General features: G+C 42.7%; 1 protein-coding gene across 1 annotated transcript; it reads left to right on the top strand.

Moving 5' to 3' along the window:
• The first annotated feature begins 683 nt into the window (after nt 1-683).
• LOC113916525 (zinc finger protein 558-like) lies at nt 684-13,339 on the top strand. The gene is given in 10 exon segments (XM_035726228.1): nt 684-826; nt 1,431-1,523; nt 4,949-5,045; nt 5,602-5,690; nt 6,276-6,402; nt 9,790-9,885; nt 10,510-10,592; nt 11,030-11,601; nt 11,603-11,715; nt 11,718-13,339. Coding segments are annotated over 8 exon segments (1,197 nt in total). The 5' UTR covers nt 684-826; nt 1,431-1,523; nt 4,949-5,014; the 3' UTR covers nt 11,804-13,339.
• The last annotated feature ends 4,775 nt before the right edge of the window (nt 13,340-18,114 follow it).

Genomic DNA, 18,114 nt, shown 5'->3' with positions numbered 1-18,114 from the left:
AATTTTACCTTTCAAATATATTTGGAATACTTAATTTTTTAAATGTGTCCTATATTCTCCTCAAACCATTATTAAATCCTCATTTCCCAACTCATTTGAAATGCTAACTTGATCACATACTAAGCTTCCATTTATTCAAGGACTGTCTCTGCACCCACTGCATTCCTCCCTCCATCGGTTACTTTTGTTGATTTTTTTTCTCCAATAACTAAAGTTAGAGATTGCTTCGGTGTATCTCTTTTCCATATTCCCCTCATAGGTTTCTTTTTTAAAGATTTTACTTATTTATTTGACAGAGACAGAGACAGCGAGAGAAGGAACGCAAGCAAGGAGAGTGGGAGAGGGAGAAGCAGGCTTCCCGCGGAGCGCGATGCGGGGGCGGGGGCGGGGAGCCCGATGCGGGACTCGATCGCAGGACCCTGGGATCATGATCTGAGGGCAGACGCTTAACGACTGAGCCACCCTGGCGCCCTCCCCTCACGGGTTTTTATTTGTCAACTAAGCAAACTAAAGCACCGGGGCCTGAAGCCCGGCCCCTTCCCTCCCCCTTCCCTCCGCCCCGCCCCGCCCCGCCCCGCCCCGCCCCGCCCCAGCCCGGAATCGCCGAGCGCCCCTCTCTGCCGCCTGGAGGCCGAGGCCGGAAGCGGAAGTGCGGCGGGGGCGCGGCCGAGGAGGAGCCAGGGTCGGCCGGGCAGGTCCGAGCCGCAGCGGGGGAACCGAGAGCCCGGGATCTCGGGTCCCACCCAGGAGGCGCTGGGCCTCGGGCAGTCCGCGGTCACGCCGGCATCCCTCCGTCCCTCCCCGGGGGCCTCAGGCTGTTCCTGAGGTCAGCCTCTAGGTCCGGACGCGCCGTCCCCCTCAGAATGCACGGTCCCAGTCCCCTCACCTGGGGGCCACTCTGCCTCCCTCTCCCCCCACCCCCGGACTTCCCGCCCTGTCTGGGGACAGTGGGGTTGTCACACACCGGCCGCTAGAGGGTAGTGGCCGGAGATGCTGCTCAACATCCCCCGATGATGCACGGGACCGCCCCCACGACAAAAAGTCATCCGGCCCTAGTGGCCGCAGTGCCAAGCTTGGGAAGCCCTGCTCTCTACAGGGCCTTCCGTCTCTGAGAGTCTTAAACGAGCTGTGGAACTCGGTTCAAAGTCAGCTGAGTCACTTAGCCGATGGACCCCCTAAGCGACCAGCCGTAGAAGCTTTGTCCCGCGAAATGAGTGAGCAAGGCGAATGCACACAGCCTGACGCCGCGTTCTCCCACTTGGGAGCAGACGGCTGGGTGGGAACCAGGCAACTTCGGCTCTCACTACACCTTAAATCAGTAAATTTTAAAAATGGTGAATGGGCGGTCTTTCTGTCCAACAACTATTACTTCCTATAAAGGCCTCCCAAAAGCAATCTTTGTGCCCTCCCCCCCCCCCCGCGCCACCCAGGCAAGAAGAGCATCTCTCTAGTTCCGAGTTTGCGTGGAAACCAGCCTCAGGCTCCACCTGTTCTCAGGGATCCGTGGATTTCCGTGTGACCAGGTGAGTTCCCCGTGGAAATTGTAGCAACAGGTTCCAGCAGCCTCCACTGCGCAGAACTGCCAATGGGCCCTTCCTGTGGGCAAGTGACACAAGGAGTCACTAAGAGTGAGGGTTAAAAATTAAATTACTCAGTTTTCTTAGAAAATACTCACTTGTCGAAAATTCTGGTTAAAGTTTTTCTTTGCATGTGGTTCAAAACTAAGATGATATGAAAAGGTCTATGTTAGAAAATCTTGCCCTCCCCTGTTCTTCCATCCGGTTCTTCCCTTAGCAATCTATATAGGTAATTGCTTTTAGTGATTTATCGTGCATTCTTATCCTTCTGGGTTTTCAAGTGAATACAAGCAAATGTATTCTTGTTTCCACTTTACTTACCCAAAACATTGTAGTACTGTATGCGTTTTTCTTTGTCTTGCGTTTTGTCCCTTAACATATACTGGAGATTTTTCCGTTATTAGTTCATACTTTGCTCCTTGTAATGACGAATAGTATTAAAAACCAAGATCTAGACACTGGGTGTGCTAAGTAAGTGCCCCTTGAGTAGCATTCCTTCTAGGACCTTTCCCTGGATTTAGCTAGGGAAATATATGTGTGTTTTTGGCCGGGCAGGGGAGAGGTTGTTCTTATTGTTTAAGGTTTTATTTTTATTTTTTAAAGATTTTTTAAAATTTATTTATTTGAGAGAGAGAGACCATGAGCAGGGGAAGGGGCAGACAGAAAGGGAGAAGTAGACTCCCCACTGAGCAGGGAGCCAGCCCACCTGGGGCTCCATCCCAGGACCCTGGGATCATGACCTGAGCCTAAGGCAGATGCTTAACCACCTGAGCCACCCAGGTGCCCCTAAAATTTTATTTTTAAGTAATCTCTACACCCAAGGTGGGGCTCAAACTTACAACCCCGAGATCAAGAGTCACACACTCCACCTACTGAGACAGCCAGGTGCCCGGGAAATATATGTTTTTTAAATCATGAGTTTAACATGGTATTTCTAATTCAGTTTTAACTTTGCAGTGTTTTTTTCCCTTAACTTTTTGGATTTTATGTTAATTTTTATATGTTATACTAAAAATATTGGCTCCTAACAACATTGATTTATTGACTTAATGGTACTCTCCTTCCCTGTATATAAAAAATGACACTCAGAAACATTGCTGCCCATATCTAGCAACCCCACTTCTGGAAATATATTCTGAGTGTCAACCTCCCAAAATACAAAACAATATGAGATTATTCACGGGAGCATTATTTCCAGCAGCAAAAGATGAGAAGCAACTGAAATGTCCATCAGTAGGAAACTGGCAGAATTAGCAATATACTTTGTTTTATAAAGTCATAGGAAGGTATTGTTTTTTCAGACTGTTGTGGTAGTGTTTCCAAATTGATGAGCAATTAGGTTTCTCTTGTTGTTTGTTTTCAGTTTTGAGGATTGCAGTTGTATTTTTTTTTAAATATGATTCCAAAGCCAAAATTCTCTAATAAGACATGTTCAGGGAATTCTAACTATAATTCCTGTCTCTTCTTCTCAATTATTCTCCTGCCCTTATTGGTCACCATTTATATTCATTTGTTTTATTCTCGCCGTATTTCTTTTGCATTTAGAAGTAAATGGGTATGTGTATCTGTGTATGTGTCTCTCTATATGCATCTATAAATGTATATATGCAAAATATATGGGTGCATATATACATACGTATATATGTGTCTCTCCTGGCCTTTCCCTTCTTACAAAAAGGAACATTCCGTATCCTGTTTTGTACCTTGATTTTTTTTCTCTCCTTATATTTATTGGGGATAATAATTTCTATGAATACCTAGAGATCATCTCATTCTGTAATGGCTGCATGATTCTTCACTGTATGGATATCCCCTAGTTTATTCAACCAGTTCCCTATAGATGGTCATTTGTGTTGCTTTTAGTCCTTCGCTGTTATATATATTGTCACAGTAAATAGTCTTAGACATCGGTTTTAGTATTTCTGTATCTTTGAGAAAGATTTCTACAAGTGGAATTGACAGAGAAGAAGTAAACGTCTTCACAGTTTTGCATAATGGTGACAAATTTCCTTCTGTAGGATTACACCCCAGCAGTGTATGAGAGTGCCTTTGCGGACAGACTTTCCAATAAAGGGTCTTTCTTGATCTGACAGATAAGAAATAGTATCAGTGTAGTTGCAATCTGCCTCTCTGTTATTATGCATAAGATCACCAGTGATTCTACCAAGGGCGGTGTCCTTGAAATGGTTGAAACCAGAGTGTCCCAAGTTGAGGAGTCGGATACGAGGAAATGAGTCAAGGGGTAAAAACACTTTGCCTGTGATCAGGGAGAGACTAGGTGGAAACAGAAGGAAACCTGCCCTTATGATAGATTTATTTCACTACTAAAAACATTCCCCCATATGTATATTTACTGTTAAGCCAACATATTAGTAAAAATGGCTCAATATCAGGAATATGGATTTATAATAAAGACAGCAACGACAGAAACCTAATACTGAGTAGTTGAATAGCAGTCCAACAATTATTATTTTTTTATCATGGCAAAACCCACTTAAGGTAGAAATATTGAAAAGCCAGTAATATTCCCCCCTCTTGTAGGAATTAAATTAAAGAAGTTTGGGCATTCTACTGAAATGTCACTGTAACACATAGATGTCACCATAATATGAAAGTAATCTTTCTGTGAGGGTTACTTTTCTAAGCAGCAGGAAAAATGGTTAATAGAACACCCTAATTTAAATAAACTTAGCTTAAATTTAGAAATATATCAGCTTCTGAAAAACTCTCATTAGTAATAAATTTAGGAAATGGCTAGAGGTTGTGAACATCAAACAGGCAGTGCCTGAGGAGGCAGGAGAGCGGCTGGACTGAGTCCTTTGTGTGGTTGAGAACAACTGACGGACAAAGGCGAGGTTTGGGAGGCTGGGTTCAGAGAGACATTTCTGAGCTGTTTCTCTAGATGGTAGAACAGGGTCAGGTGATGACAGAGTCTAGGGTGGTGCCGATGGAAGGTGCGGCCAACGTGGTTGGGGACCAACTCGTAACACAGTGAGGGTCATCCTCACGCCCTCTGATGTTGTCCGAGGGCAGTGGGACTGGAGATCCAAAGACTAATGGGAGGCAGGTGCCAGTGTCTCTATTTGGCAAAGGGGTCGTAGCTGGGAATGTGTTTGTGACAACCACTTGGACGGGAAGAATGTGCCCTGAGACTCGGTGAAGCTGAGGATTTAAATGGGGGTGACACAGGCATGTGCTGGTTGTACCATTTAGGACTCTTCACATGCTAATAAGCAAAGTAAAGACCCAGAATTGGAGACCCCACTTGCATTTAAAGGAGGACATGGTGGGCAGGCTGAGCCCTGTTCATCCTCAGTAGCCTGGAGAGGGAGAAAGGCTGTGAAAGCGTCCTGTTTTCCCATTTCTTCCAGAGCCTGGCCTGCGTGCACTGTAGGGACGAGGGGAGGAGCATCCGGGTTCTCTGTCTGAGTCACAGGATGGCAGCCATGGTTCTGTCCCCCACTTGCGGTAAGTCGGGGGGCCCTCAAAATCCAAGCGTTAAAGGTCCCTGCACCACAGAGCAGGAAAGGAGGGGCTGAGCAGTGAGGCAGGAGTAGAGCCTGAATGCCCGGGGGCACTGGGACCCCAAGTGGTTCTTGGGATTTGGGGTGTTGGTGGTTTGAGTGTCTGTGGAGGTCTCACCTGTGTCCTGAATATGGGAAAGCCTTTAAATTTACCTCAAATTCTTTCCATAAACTTGATAAAATGACAGTGCTGTCCCTTGAACTTCAATTTCCTCATCTGTGAAATGGGAATTATCATCTTTTCTTCCGGTGCAGTAAGAGTCTTGGCCCTGTTTTCTAGCCCTGGTGAGACAGGGCTCTGCTCTGGTATCCTGTGAAAGGGGTGTGTGTGTGTGTGTGTGTGTGTGTATGGTCAATTACAGGTAAGTGAGGAAGCCGTGTGTGTGTGTGTGTGTGTGTGTTGGGGTATGGTCAATTACAGGTAGGTGAGGAAGCCTCCAAACTGGTGAGAGCTAGAATATAGAGCAATCCTGGACTCTTCTGACTCATTTCTTCTCCAGCTCAGTCTTCCCTGTACTCAGTCTCTCCTCAAAAACGATGCACAGAGGAGGAAGGGTTGGTTCATGGCTTCCTGACAAGCTGGTTACTGGTGAGTCACATATTTTTTTCCCAAATAATTATTCTTTTGACCAAAAGTTGGACTTACCTTTCAGGGCCTGGAGCCCCACAGCCAAACCAGGTCCTCAGGCATTCCAGGATTTCTGGGCATCTGGCGGTGGATAAAGGGTTGTCGGTGTTTATCAACATTTTCTATATTTTCCTAACTTCCTCCAGAGTCACTTTATACATTACATTATTATCAGTTTTAAAGGAAAGACATGACAGTGTCCTATATTCAAGCAATTGGTGATGGCCACTGGGGAGTATCTCTGACATCTGCCATGTCCCCGGCCCATGCTCAGCTTGAGATCGAGGGAAATAAGACTGCAGGATTCCACGGTCTCACTGGAGTAAGGGACTCACCTACGTGTTAGAGGTACATTTCACCTTGGGAGTGGGTGTCAGTAGGCAGGAGAGGAGCCCTGCAGGCTGAGCCCAGGAGCAGTGGAGAACAGAGCTCAGAACCCTGCCCATACATCTTGTGCTTGGGGTTCCAACCTATTTCTACTCCTGTCCTCCTATCAACTTGGTTGGGGTGGTCCTTGGCTAAGCCATGATGCTTGTGACGGCTCAGGACTTGGTGACCTTCGAGGATGTGGCTGTGGAGTTCACACGGGAGGAGTGGGCACTGCTGGACCCTTCTCAAAGAACACTGTACAGAGACATGATGCGGGAGAACTGCAGGAACCTGGCATCGCTGGGTAAGCTTGACCTCAGCCCTGCATTTATTTAATGACTCAGGTAATAAGTCTTTTCTTTTTTTAATTCATGTAACATTCACAGAACAGAAAACATCTTTAATGTATAATTCAGTGATTTTTAGTCATGCCACAGTGTTGTGCAACCATCTCTAATTCCAGAGCATTTATTGCACCAAAAATAAACCCTATAATCATTAAGTAGCCACTCCCTTTCCCACCTACTCCAGCCACTGGCTACCATGGATCTACTCTGTCTCTATGGTTTTTACCTGTTCTGGACATTGCATATAAATGGAATCATACAATATGTAGCCTTTTGTATCTGACTTCTTTTGCTTAGAATAAAGTTCTCAAGGTTCAGCCATGCTGTAGCATGTGTCGAACTTTATTCCCTTTTCTGGCTGAACGTTATTCCATGGTGTATATATACCGCTTTCTCTGTGCCCACTCCTCAGTCGATGAACATTTGAGTTGTTTCCACCTTTTGGCTACTGTGAAGAGTGCTGTGCTCTGCTATGAACATTCATGTATGTTTTTGCCTGAACATTTGTTTTCAATTCTCTTGTACGTTTGCCTAGAAGTGGGATTCCTGGGTCATATGGTCTTTCAATGTTTAACTTTTTGGGGAACCTCCAAACTTTTCTCCATGGTACCTGTGCACCATTTACATTCCCACCAACAGTGTGGGAACACTTGGTTATTTGCATTACCCTAAAGAATAATAAGATGGGTCCTTTTTCCATGTACTTGTTAGCCATTTGTATATCTTCTTTCAGAAAATGTGTATTTGAGTCCTTTGCCCACTTTGAGAGGGCTGGGGTTGTTTGCCTTTTTATTGTTGAGTTGTAAGAATTCTTTATATATTCAGGATGCTGGACCCTTATCAAATAGATGATTTGCAAATATTTTCTCCCATTCTATGGATTGTTTTCTCACTTTCTTGAAGGATAGTTTTGCTGCATATGGAATTAATGGATGACAGGGTTTTTTTCCTTTCAGCACTCTGAATATGTCATCCCACTGCTTTATGGCCTCTGCAATTTCTGATGTAAAATCAGCTGTTAATCTGATTGATGGTGATCCCATATATGTGATGAACTAAAAATTCTCTTGTTGCTTTCAGGATACTCTCTTAGTTTTTAGCTTTCAGCAGTTTGATTATAATGTGTCTCAATTTTGTCTCCTTGAGTTTATCCTCTTCGGTGTTCATTAAGTTTCTTGGATATGTAGATTCATGGCTTTCTTCAGTTTGGGGAATTTTTTGGCCATTTATCTTTTTAAAATATTGTTTCTGCCCCTTTCTCCGTCTCCTCTCCTTCAAGAACTCCATTATGCACATGTTGGTTGTTTGATGGTGTCCCACAGGTTTCTTATGCTCTGTTCTTTTTTTTTTCTCTATGCTCTTCAAATTGGGCAATCTCAATTGACCCATCTTCAAGTTCACTGATTCTTTCTTCCACCAGATCAAGTTTGCTGATAAACTTTTCTAGTCAATGTTTCATTTTAATTTATTGTACTTCCCACTCCAAAATTTGTTTGGTTGTGTTTTATAATTTCTTTCACTATTTGTTGAGAATCCATTTTCATGGTTTCCTTTAGCTCTTTGCATGTGCTTAAAATAGTTGAAATCTTGGTCTAGGGGTGCCTGGGTGGCTCAGTCGTTAAGCATCTGCCTTCGGCTCAGGTCATGATCCCAGGGTCCTGGGATCGGGCCCCACATCGGGCTCCCTGCTCACCGGGAAGCCTGCTTCTCCCTCTCCCACTCCCCCTGCTTGTGTTCCTTTTCTCGATGTGTCTCCCTCTGTCAAATAAATAAAATCTTTAAAAAAAAAAGAAATCTTGGTCTAGTAAGTCTCTTCCTCAGGGACAGTGTCTCTTAATTTCCTTTTTCTGTAATGGCCATGCTTTTTTGTTTCTTTGCATGCCTCATAATTTGTTGAAAACTCCAAAACGTTTGGAATGTTAGGATAGTTCTGTAAGTCAGAGATTCCCCTATCCCCAAGGTTTATTGTTGTTGCTTGTTCTAGTTAGTATTGTTTGGTGACATTTTCTGAACTAATTTTGTAATGTCTGTATTTGTCATGTGTGGCCACTGCAACCTCTATTTTGTTAAGTTAACGGTCAGCTAGTGATTTATCAGAGGTTTCCTTAAATGCCTGGAACTCCAAAACTCCCAGTCTTTGCAGATGGTCTCTGTGTATATAGGAGCATGCCTTCAAAACTCAGTTTACAACTGTGCCTTAGCCTTCACTTCCTGCTTGTGTAGAGCCTGAAGGTCAGTCAAAGGTGAAGGCTTAGTGCCTTTTCAGATACTTTCTGGGCGTACACCCAACCCTGGGTATGTACATGTTCTATATTCCTAGGACTGTGGGAGCTTTTCAAAGCCCCTTTCCCCCAAAGCATCTTGTTCCCTGCTTTTCCTCTGAGACTTTTTGGCTAGTCTTATGTGTGCTTTAGTGATCTTCCCTTGCCCCAAGCAGCAGTAGCTACATTTAAATGTAGTCAGTACATGCCCCAGCCCTCCACCCCGATAGCCACTTCAATTCTGGGAGAGTTTGGAGTTAAACGAAATAAAGGCAAGCCCTTTGAGCCAGTCCTTCTGGGAGCCACCAGGAAGGTCAAAACAGACAATCACACTTCTTTGAAAATAAGATTTGTCCTACTTCTACCAGTACTAAGAACACAGATTGTTGTCTTCAAAACGCTTGCTGGGGTGGGACAGAGGATAGGGTGAGGATCAGCTAAAATGTCACAAAGCTTTCTTACAGATTCAGCTGTTTGTCTTGATTAAGCATTTTCCTTGTTGCTGTAAGCTCTTGATCACTTCCCAGAGTTTTAGTAATTTGAACAGTTTTTACCTGTTAATTTGCTTTTTTTTTTTTTTGTGGAGGTTAGACTTTTAGAGTTCCCTACTCCACCATTTTTGCTGACATCACTTCTCAGAAGTCTTTCTTGAGCACCTTTATATTCCTAGGCCTGTGCTAGGAATTGGGAATACAGTGGTGAACAAGACAGATGTGGTCCCTACCATCATGGAGCTTATACTCTAATGCCTGCCCTAGGCACCAAAGATCTAGTCCTGGCCCTGACTTTATATTCTCTGTGCATAAAAGTTTTGGAACTTTTAAATATGTATTTGAGCTTGGGTATTAGCTTCTGGTACTAGTTATTCCCCCAGGCACCCTGGGTATCGACTGAGGAGACTTTCATTTTTTTTTTTTCACTATGAAAGAGAGCTACTATATTTATTAGAATTTAGGGATAATTAGCCCATTGTTCCTAAAGCCACACCTGCTTATCTTCAGAAGTAGGGGCTTCAGTTTCATGGTGGGGCTCATTTTCCCCTGTAGAGTTCCCCTACATACTATGTCTTTTCTTTATGTATAGGAAATCAAGTTGATAAACCTGGTCTGGTGTCTGAATTGGAACAAGAAGATAAAGTGATTACAGAGGAAATCAGAATTCTCCCAGGCAACTGTCCAGGTGAGCACCAGGTAGATTGTGAGTACTTGTGAGGAATATGTCTGGCCTGTGGCTTGGGAGTTTGGAGTATTACATTAGGAAATGTCACTCAGGGAATTTTGTAAAATGCCCTTTTTTTCCCTGACAAGATCAAAAGCTTTTAGGATACGCCTCCTTGTGTACCTTCGTTGCTTCCTCTTAAATTCTCTGTTCATCACTTCACACTTTACTTCAGCCTTAGAAGAAGAAAAAAGACATGTCTATTTTCCTTTTTAAATGTAAGTTTCATGTGAGCTCCATCCCACTTTACATTCCTGACAATTCCTTCTTCTGTCAGCCTCCATCTCAATCTTCCTAGGGTCTTTTTCTAAAAATACCTAAAATTGGGGCACCTGGGTGGCTCAGTCGGCTAAGCGTCTGCCTTCAGTTCCGGCTTCATATTCTTTCTCGCTATCTCTGTTGCTATCTCTCTCTCTCTCTGAAATAAATACAATCTTTTAAAAATACCTAAAAGTGTCATACCTGTGTCCCTTTCATGGCAAACCTCCTGAAAAACGCTAATCCTTTAAGGTCTGCCTTCACTAATATGTGCATTTTATTTTTTATTTTCTCCACAAACTTAAACTTCTTTTCAGTTTGTTTCAGATTTGGAGACTCTACTTAAAGCCAAAGGGTTAACTTCTAAGCAGCATGTTTTTAGAAAAGAACAATATGAAGGTGTAAAAATGGTAAGATTTCTAATTTTCCACAGTAGGAATATGCCATAAATTAGAAAAACTACAAAGTTACCAAGAGAGTCATTCTCCCAAGAGAAAGTGGCCTCTGAAGAGATACCATGAAACTATTGTGAATTTTGAGAAAAATGATTTCAGTTATTTCTTCCCTGAACATCTCCATAATTGTTTCCATAAATGTGACTCAGATATTAAAGATTTCAAACATAAACGTGTTAAGCCTATCAGAAAACTGTTCTCTGTATATGATAAAGACTTGTGGCACCACAACCATCTTTTCTAGTTTGATCACTCAAACTAGCATAAAGTAGCAAAAATGCCAAATTATAATGTTATACATAACAGAATTCCTGGGAGAGAGAATTCCTACGATAGCATTGAATATTAAAAATACTATAAATTATAGTTATCATTCGTCTCTTAATCAACAGGAAAGAAATCATCTTGGAGTGAAACTCAATGAATGTAATCAGTGCTTTAAAATCTTCAGCACAAAATCTAACCTCACTCAGCACAAGAGAATTCATACTGGAGAAAAACCCTGTGACTATAATCAGTGTGGCAAATCCTTTAGCAGTAGTTCTTACTTGACTGTTCATAAGAGAATACATAATGGGGAGAAACCCTATGAATGCACTGACTGTGGGAAAGCCTTCAGTAATCCCTCTTTCCTTAGGCTGCATGTGAGAATTCACACTGGAGAAAAACCTTACAAATGTAATCAGTGTCTTCATGTCTTCCGTACTAGATGTATCCTTAAAAGGCGCAAGAGAGTTCATACTGGGGAGAATCATTATGAATGTAATCAGTGTGGCAAGGCCTTCAGCACGAGGTCTTCCCTTACTGTGCACAACAGAATTCATACAGGGGAGAAACCTTATGAGTGCCACGATTGTGGGAAAGCCTTTAGGAAGAGCTCCCATCTGACCCAGCACGCGAGAACTCATACTGGGGAAAAACCCTATGAGTGTGATCAGTGCGGAAAATCCTTCAGCAGTAGTTTTTCTCACTGTGCACAAGAGAATACATAATGGAGAGAAACCCTATGAATGTAGTGACTGTGGGAAAGCATCTAATAATCTCTCATCTGTTAAGAAACACGTGAGAACTCACACTGGAGAAAACCCTATGAATGTAATCATTGTGGGAAATCTTTCAGCAGTAACTCTTACCTTTCTGTGCACAAGAGAATTCGTAATAGGTAGATAGGAACGCAGCGACTATGGGAAAGCATTCATTGGTTTCTCATCCCTCCAACATCTTGGGAACTCATGCTGGATGTAGAAATTATCTTTGCATAACAAATTAGCCCCAAAACTTAGTGCTTTAAAGCAACAAACATTTATTATCTCACAATTTATGTAGGTCAGGGGTTCAGAAATGGATTAGCTATGTAATTCTGGTTCTAGTTCCCTCACGAGGTTGCAACCAATATGTCGACAGAACTGAAGTCTTTAGGACTGAAGGGGTCACTTTGAAGATTGATTATTCACATGCCTGACAAACAAGTGCCAGTTGTTGGCATGGGACCTGTGGTTCCTTGCCATGTAGGCCTCTCTGCAGTGATGAGTGTCTTTATAATATGGCAGCAAGTTCTCCCCAAATAATGTGATCCAAAAGAGCCAATGCAGAAGCCATAATGTCTTTTATGACCTAGCCACAGAAGGATATATTCTCTTCATCTGTATTGTGTTGGTCACCCACACTGGTTCTGACTCAGTGTGGGAGGGAACTACACAAGATATGGATACAAGGAGACAGAAAACGCTGGGAACCATCTTGGAGATCAATCATGACTCAGTGAAGAAAAGCTATCAGCAGATCCTCCTTCCAATCCAGTCAATATGGAATAGCATTCCATAGCCCAAGTGTTAACTCACTGTGGACAGAAACCCTATAAGTGCCGACTTTGTGGTAAAACTTTTACCTCATACTCTCACAGAAGAAAAAAATTACCAACTGGGGAGAAACAGGAGGCATGCATTGGCTAAAGGAAAGCCTTTCGTGGTATCTCGTGAATCACATGAAATTCACACGAAGGGAAAACCCTATGAAGATCATCAAAATGGAAAACTCTTCAGAAGACACTCATCCTTTAAGACATACATAAGAAATCACACTGTACAGGAACACTGTATATAAGGAATATGGAAGGAGACAATTGGCACTCTCGACTCTACCTTACTCTCCCCTGCTCTGTGCCTTGAGAGGTTAATGGACTATATCAGTGGGCTCATATACCTCAGGCTTCTGTTTGGGTTGGTCAGTGGGGAGCCCAGGTAGGAGATCAGAGGGCTAGAGGAGAGTGAGTCCACCCCACAGCATATCCCTGCAGGAGAATTGGGTTCTGGATGCTACACTTGGCCACTTTTCAGTCCCTGTATTGCAGCCCTCTCCCCTCTTCCTACCATGCCCCAAATTTTCAATAATCACTCCCTCCTCTGTCCTTCCTTGTTCTTCTTCCAGTCATTGAATATGCACTATCCCTTTTTTGTTTCCTTACACCCTGCCTGCAATTGTTCTGGTATAGTGATACACCAATGTACTGAGAATATAATGAAAGGTCTTTACCATTTTCTACAAGGCCCCGAACAATTCAGATCCACTGCAGAGCCGACCTCACCTTCCACCACTCCTGTTTACTTCCTACACTATAGTTGCCTGGTCTTGCTGTAGCCCCATCATCCCAGCACAGTTCAATATCAGGGTCTCTGTAATGCCTAGACTGATATTCCCAACATAGCTACAGAGCTCACTCGCTCAGTTTACTTCAGTTTCTGCCAAAATGTCGCTTGAATTGAAAGGCTTTCATTCCCACTCCAAATATATGAGCAAGTCTCCAGTTCCCACGTTTATTATCTTTACTGGGAGTTATTCATATCAATAGCACTTACCGCCATCTGACTGACTCTATATATACCTCTTTATTTGACTAATATTTATTCCCCATCCCAACCCCCACTATGTTGTGAACACCATGAAAGCAAGGACTGTATGTTTGATTTATCAGTGTAGATCCTGTGCCATAGCCACGCCTGGTACAGAGGCAGTGTTCTATTGCATAGCAATTAAGAGTATGGACTCTGGAGAGAAACTATTTGAGTTCAAGTCCAGCCCCTACTGCTTAATCACCTGGTTACCTCAGGCAAGTAAAAAGCACTTTGTGCCAGTTTTTTCACTTATAAAATGCTAACAATGAGAGTGCCTACTTTGTAAACTTGTATTGAAGGTTCAATTAATTAATATATGTAAAGCACTTGGGAGACTACCTCGTATATAGGAAACCCTATCTATATATTTCATTTTTTATTGTGAATTAATTAAAATTAATTGTAGGATTATACCAAGCCAAACAAGCCAGACACAAAAAAGTAAATACCATATGATTCTATTTACATAGATTTCTAGAACAGGCAGAAAATAATCTGGAGGGGGGTGGAGAACAGGGGTTGCAACTAAGTGTGAGGCAAGGGATGTGAGGCAGTAGCTGGGATTGACTGGGAAAGGACAAGAAGGAACTTCACAGGGTGAGAAAATGTTTTATGTCTTGATAGGAGTGTAAGTTACACAGATATATGCATTTGGCAGAATGCATCAAACTGTACACTTAAGATCTGTACATTGCACTGCATGTAAGTTATGCCTCAATTTAAAACTCAATTCGCTAAGTGAAAGAGACAAAAAGCCACATGTTGTATGATTCCATTGTATGACATTCTGGAAAAGACAAGACTGTGGGGAAGGACAAATCAGTAGTTGCTAGTGATAAGAGGTAGAAGATAGGATAACAACAAAGGCATAGCACAAGGGAATTCAGGAGTTTTGGTACTGTCCTGTAGCAGGACAAATCTCTCTGTATTTTTTCAAAACTTACAGAACATTAAACCACAAAGAGTGAATACTATTACAGGTTAAAACAAAAAACAATCACCAGGTAGCAGAGGTAACACAAAATGGAATACAGACTATAACAAATGAACCTAACTGTATTACAAATGAGTATCATAACCACACTGAAGAGGATGGAGAAGAAACCTAACTTACTTAGGAAAACTGTATTTTGACCAGAGACGATAAGGCTAAAAGCAAAAAGAACTGTACAGAAATCCTGTACTAGAGTTAATAAATTTGTTTCTCTCAAGGGTACGGGTTGGCAATTCTGAAACCACTTTATGTATATACTAGGGTTGGACAACTAAGTATATATGTTGTAGATCATTAAAGCCAGTTTCTTGCTCTCAGAGACATTACAAAAAAGGAAAGAGAAAGGGTAGAGTGGACCCTGTGGTGTTGGATTGGAATTGGAGATAGAAGTAAGAACTTGGGGTTTTTTGAAAGATGATGATAGATACATAACTAGATAAGCACAGTGGTATGCGTATGCCTGAAGTGGAGTACATACATGTATTTTCAACCTCTGTCTGCAGAGAAGAAGACCTAGAAGTAGTGGCACTTCAGTAGCAGTGAGTATACCTGGCACCTAGATGTAGGTTTGTAAATGCCATTCTCAAAAAAAGGGGGGATGGTAACCAGGGCTCCTTGGAGAAGTGGTTAATTCCAGGGCTATGGCAGAGAAAATATAAAATGATCCTGGAATATCTTGTGATAAAGTAAAGAAATGCTCAAAAGGTGCTGGGCGCTTGTTGAAAGAACACGGGTGCCAACCTAAATGCTCTTTTAATAAAGAAGGAAGAGCCCCAGGGAAGTCCAAAAAATCTGCCTAAAAATTTCCTTCAGGTCTTTGAAAAACACTTAACCTGTAACTACACAGGAAAAGTCACTAGGAGGCTTAGCCAAGAATAGCTACTGAAAGGTGAAGAGTGGCACAGAAATTTCAGAATACACACATTCTAGGAATTGGAGGTTGGTTTTTGGACTCATCCACAGTGGAGTGACCTTGGGGAAAATCCATTTCAACCAATACCCTAGAAATGCCACACCATGATATGTATCATGCACTGAGGAAGAGATACACCTTAGGAGTAAATGCAAAATTGAAATAAACCTGCCCTTACAAAATTTAAAAATTCGAGGTGATCCATTAGTCCTATAACTGCCTGCCATTACAAAACTTAATCATTAGAAGAATAATCAAGAGCCTCTACAACGTATCATTAACAATATCCAGCACACAATAAAAAATTACTAGACATGCAAAGAAACAGGAGAATGTACCAATTATGAATGTGTAAGTCAATAGAGGCTGACCCAGAAACAATCAAGGTATTGGAGTCAGCAGACAAGGACTTCAAAATAATTATGAAAAATATGTTTTTTTAAAATGAAGGAAATGGGCACCTCTGTGGCTCAGTCAGTTGAACGTCCAACTCTTGGTTTCAGTTCAAGTAATGATCTTGGGGTTGTGGGATTGAGCCCCACATCAGCCACTGTGCTCCGCATGGAGTCTGCTTCAGATTCTCCCTCCCCTTCCCTACCATTCAATCTCTCAAATAAATAAATAAAATCTTTTAAAATAAATAAACAATAAAAATGAAGGGAACATTGACAAATTGTGGAAAACTGAAACCAAACTGCAAAGCTTCAAAGCAACCAAAGGAACACATTACTTTAGAATAATATGAATAATAATAATACTCTAGAATAATAAGACTAATGATGACTTTTTAAAAGAAACCATAGAAACAGAAAGACAATAAATGACATCTAAAGGATTAGATTGAAAAAGAAAAAAAAAAGCTTCTCAGTCTAAAATTGTATAACTTGACAAAATGTTCTTCAAAAGTGAGGATGAAATGAAAATGTTTACCAGTGGATTTTTTTAAGAGCTGAAAGAACTAATCAACAGAACTGCACTTCAAGACACACAAATGAGGGGGCGGAGCAAGATGGCGGAGGAGTAGGAGACCTAGATTTCGTCTGGTCTCAGGAATTCAGCTGAATAGGGATCAAACCATTCTGAACACCTACGAACTCAACAGGAGATCGAACAGGAGAGTAGCAACAACTCTCTGAACAGAGAAGCGACCACTTACTGGAAGGTAGGACGTGCGGAGAAGTGAATCCGAGGCGATATTCGGGAGGATAGACGGCGGGGGAGGGGGCCTCCGTCGGCCGCTTCTGGCAAGTGCTAGAGCCGCGGAGCACAAAATCGGACCTTTTAGAAGTCGGCTCCGCTGAGGGGCGTCGCTGCAGTGGCTAAGCAGGGGTGGAACCCTCGCGGGACAGTGGGGTCTCAGGACCCTTGGGGTCACAGAAAGACCGGGGGAGCCTGAGTGCGCCAGAGCTCCCAGGTATCGGAGCGGGGAAGCTGGCTGCAGAGACGGAGCCGAGGCGCGGGCTCTCAGCTCGGGGTGGCCATAAACTGTGATCCGCGGCCCAGTCGGGCCACTGCTCCTGCAGCAGGGACCCAACAAGCGGCAGATCCGGGGAGACTCCCCTTCCTTCCCGGGGAGGAGCGGCGCGGGAGTGCACCGCAGGGATCTGCTGGGTTTGGAGACTCCACACGGGGTCGGGTGCCAGAGATAGCAATGCTCGGTCACAGGCCGGGTGAGCACGGAGTGCGGCCAGAGACCGGGGACAAGGGAGTGACTGCTTTTCTCTGGGGGCGCACTGAGGAGCAGGGCCCCGAGTTCTCAGCTCCTCCGGGTGGAGATTGGGAGGCCACCATTTTTGCCCTGGTCCTCCAAGGCTGTACGGAGAGCTTGCAGGGAACAAAAGCTCCTGAGATCAAACCCGAGCAGCTTGCTTAGCCCGGACCAACAAGGGCGGGGCAATTCAGCCTCCGGCAAAGACATTTGGAAACCACAGCAACAGGCCCCTCCCCCAGAAGATCAGCACGAACAGCCAGCAAGCCAAGACCAAGTTTACCGATCAAGGAGAACGGGAGAACTCCAGCGCTAGGGGAATACTGCACATAGAATTCATGGCTCTTTTTTACCATGATTCATTAGTTCATCAAAGTTAATTTTTGTTAACTGTTTTTTTTTCTTTTTCCCTTTTTCAACCAACATCTTATCAATCTCTTTAAAAAAAAAACATTTTTTATTTTTCATTTTTAGAGTCATATTTTATCCCTTCATAGTAGTTACCCTTATTTTTGGCATATGTATATAAGTTGTTCTCTCTTTAAAATTTTGAGATACAGTTTCTTCTAACAGATAAAAATATACCCTAAATCACTAGTGTATGGCTCTGTTCTAGTCTCCTGCCTGATCACATTCTCTCCCTTTTATCTTTTTTTTTTTAATCTTCTTTCTTTTTTCAAACAACTTCTTATCAAGTCCTTTTATAAAATCTTTTATACTTTTCATCTTTACACTCATCTTCTATCCCTTCATTGTATCAACCCTTATTTTGTACATATATGTCTTTCTTCCTGTAAAATTTTAGGAGGCACTTTTTTCTAACAGACCAAAATACGCCCAAAATCTAGTGTGTGGCACTGATCTATGCACTAGCCTGATCATATTTGATCACATTCTGCTTTTTTTGTATTGTTCTGGTTTTGTTTTTATCTTTTTTTTCTTTTTTTTTCTCTTTCTTTTTTCTTTCTTTC

Source organism: Zalophus californianus, chromosome 1 (genome assembly GCF_009762305.2).
Source record: "Zalophus californianus isolate mZalCal1 chromosome 1, mZalCal1.pri.v2, whole genome shotgun sequence".
Lineage (NCBI taxonomy): Eukaryota > Metazoa > Chordata > Mammalia > Carnivora > Otariidae > Zalophus > Zalophus californianus.
This window is presented reverse-complemented; position numbering and strand designations above follow the sequence as displayed.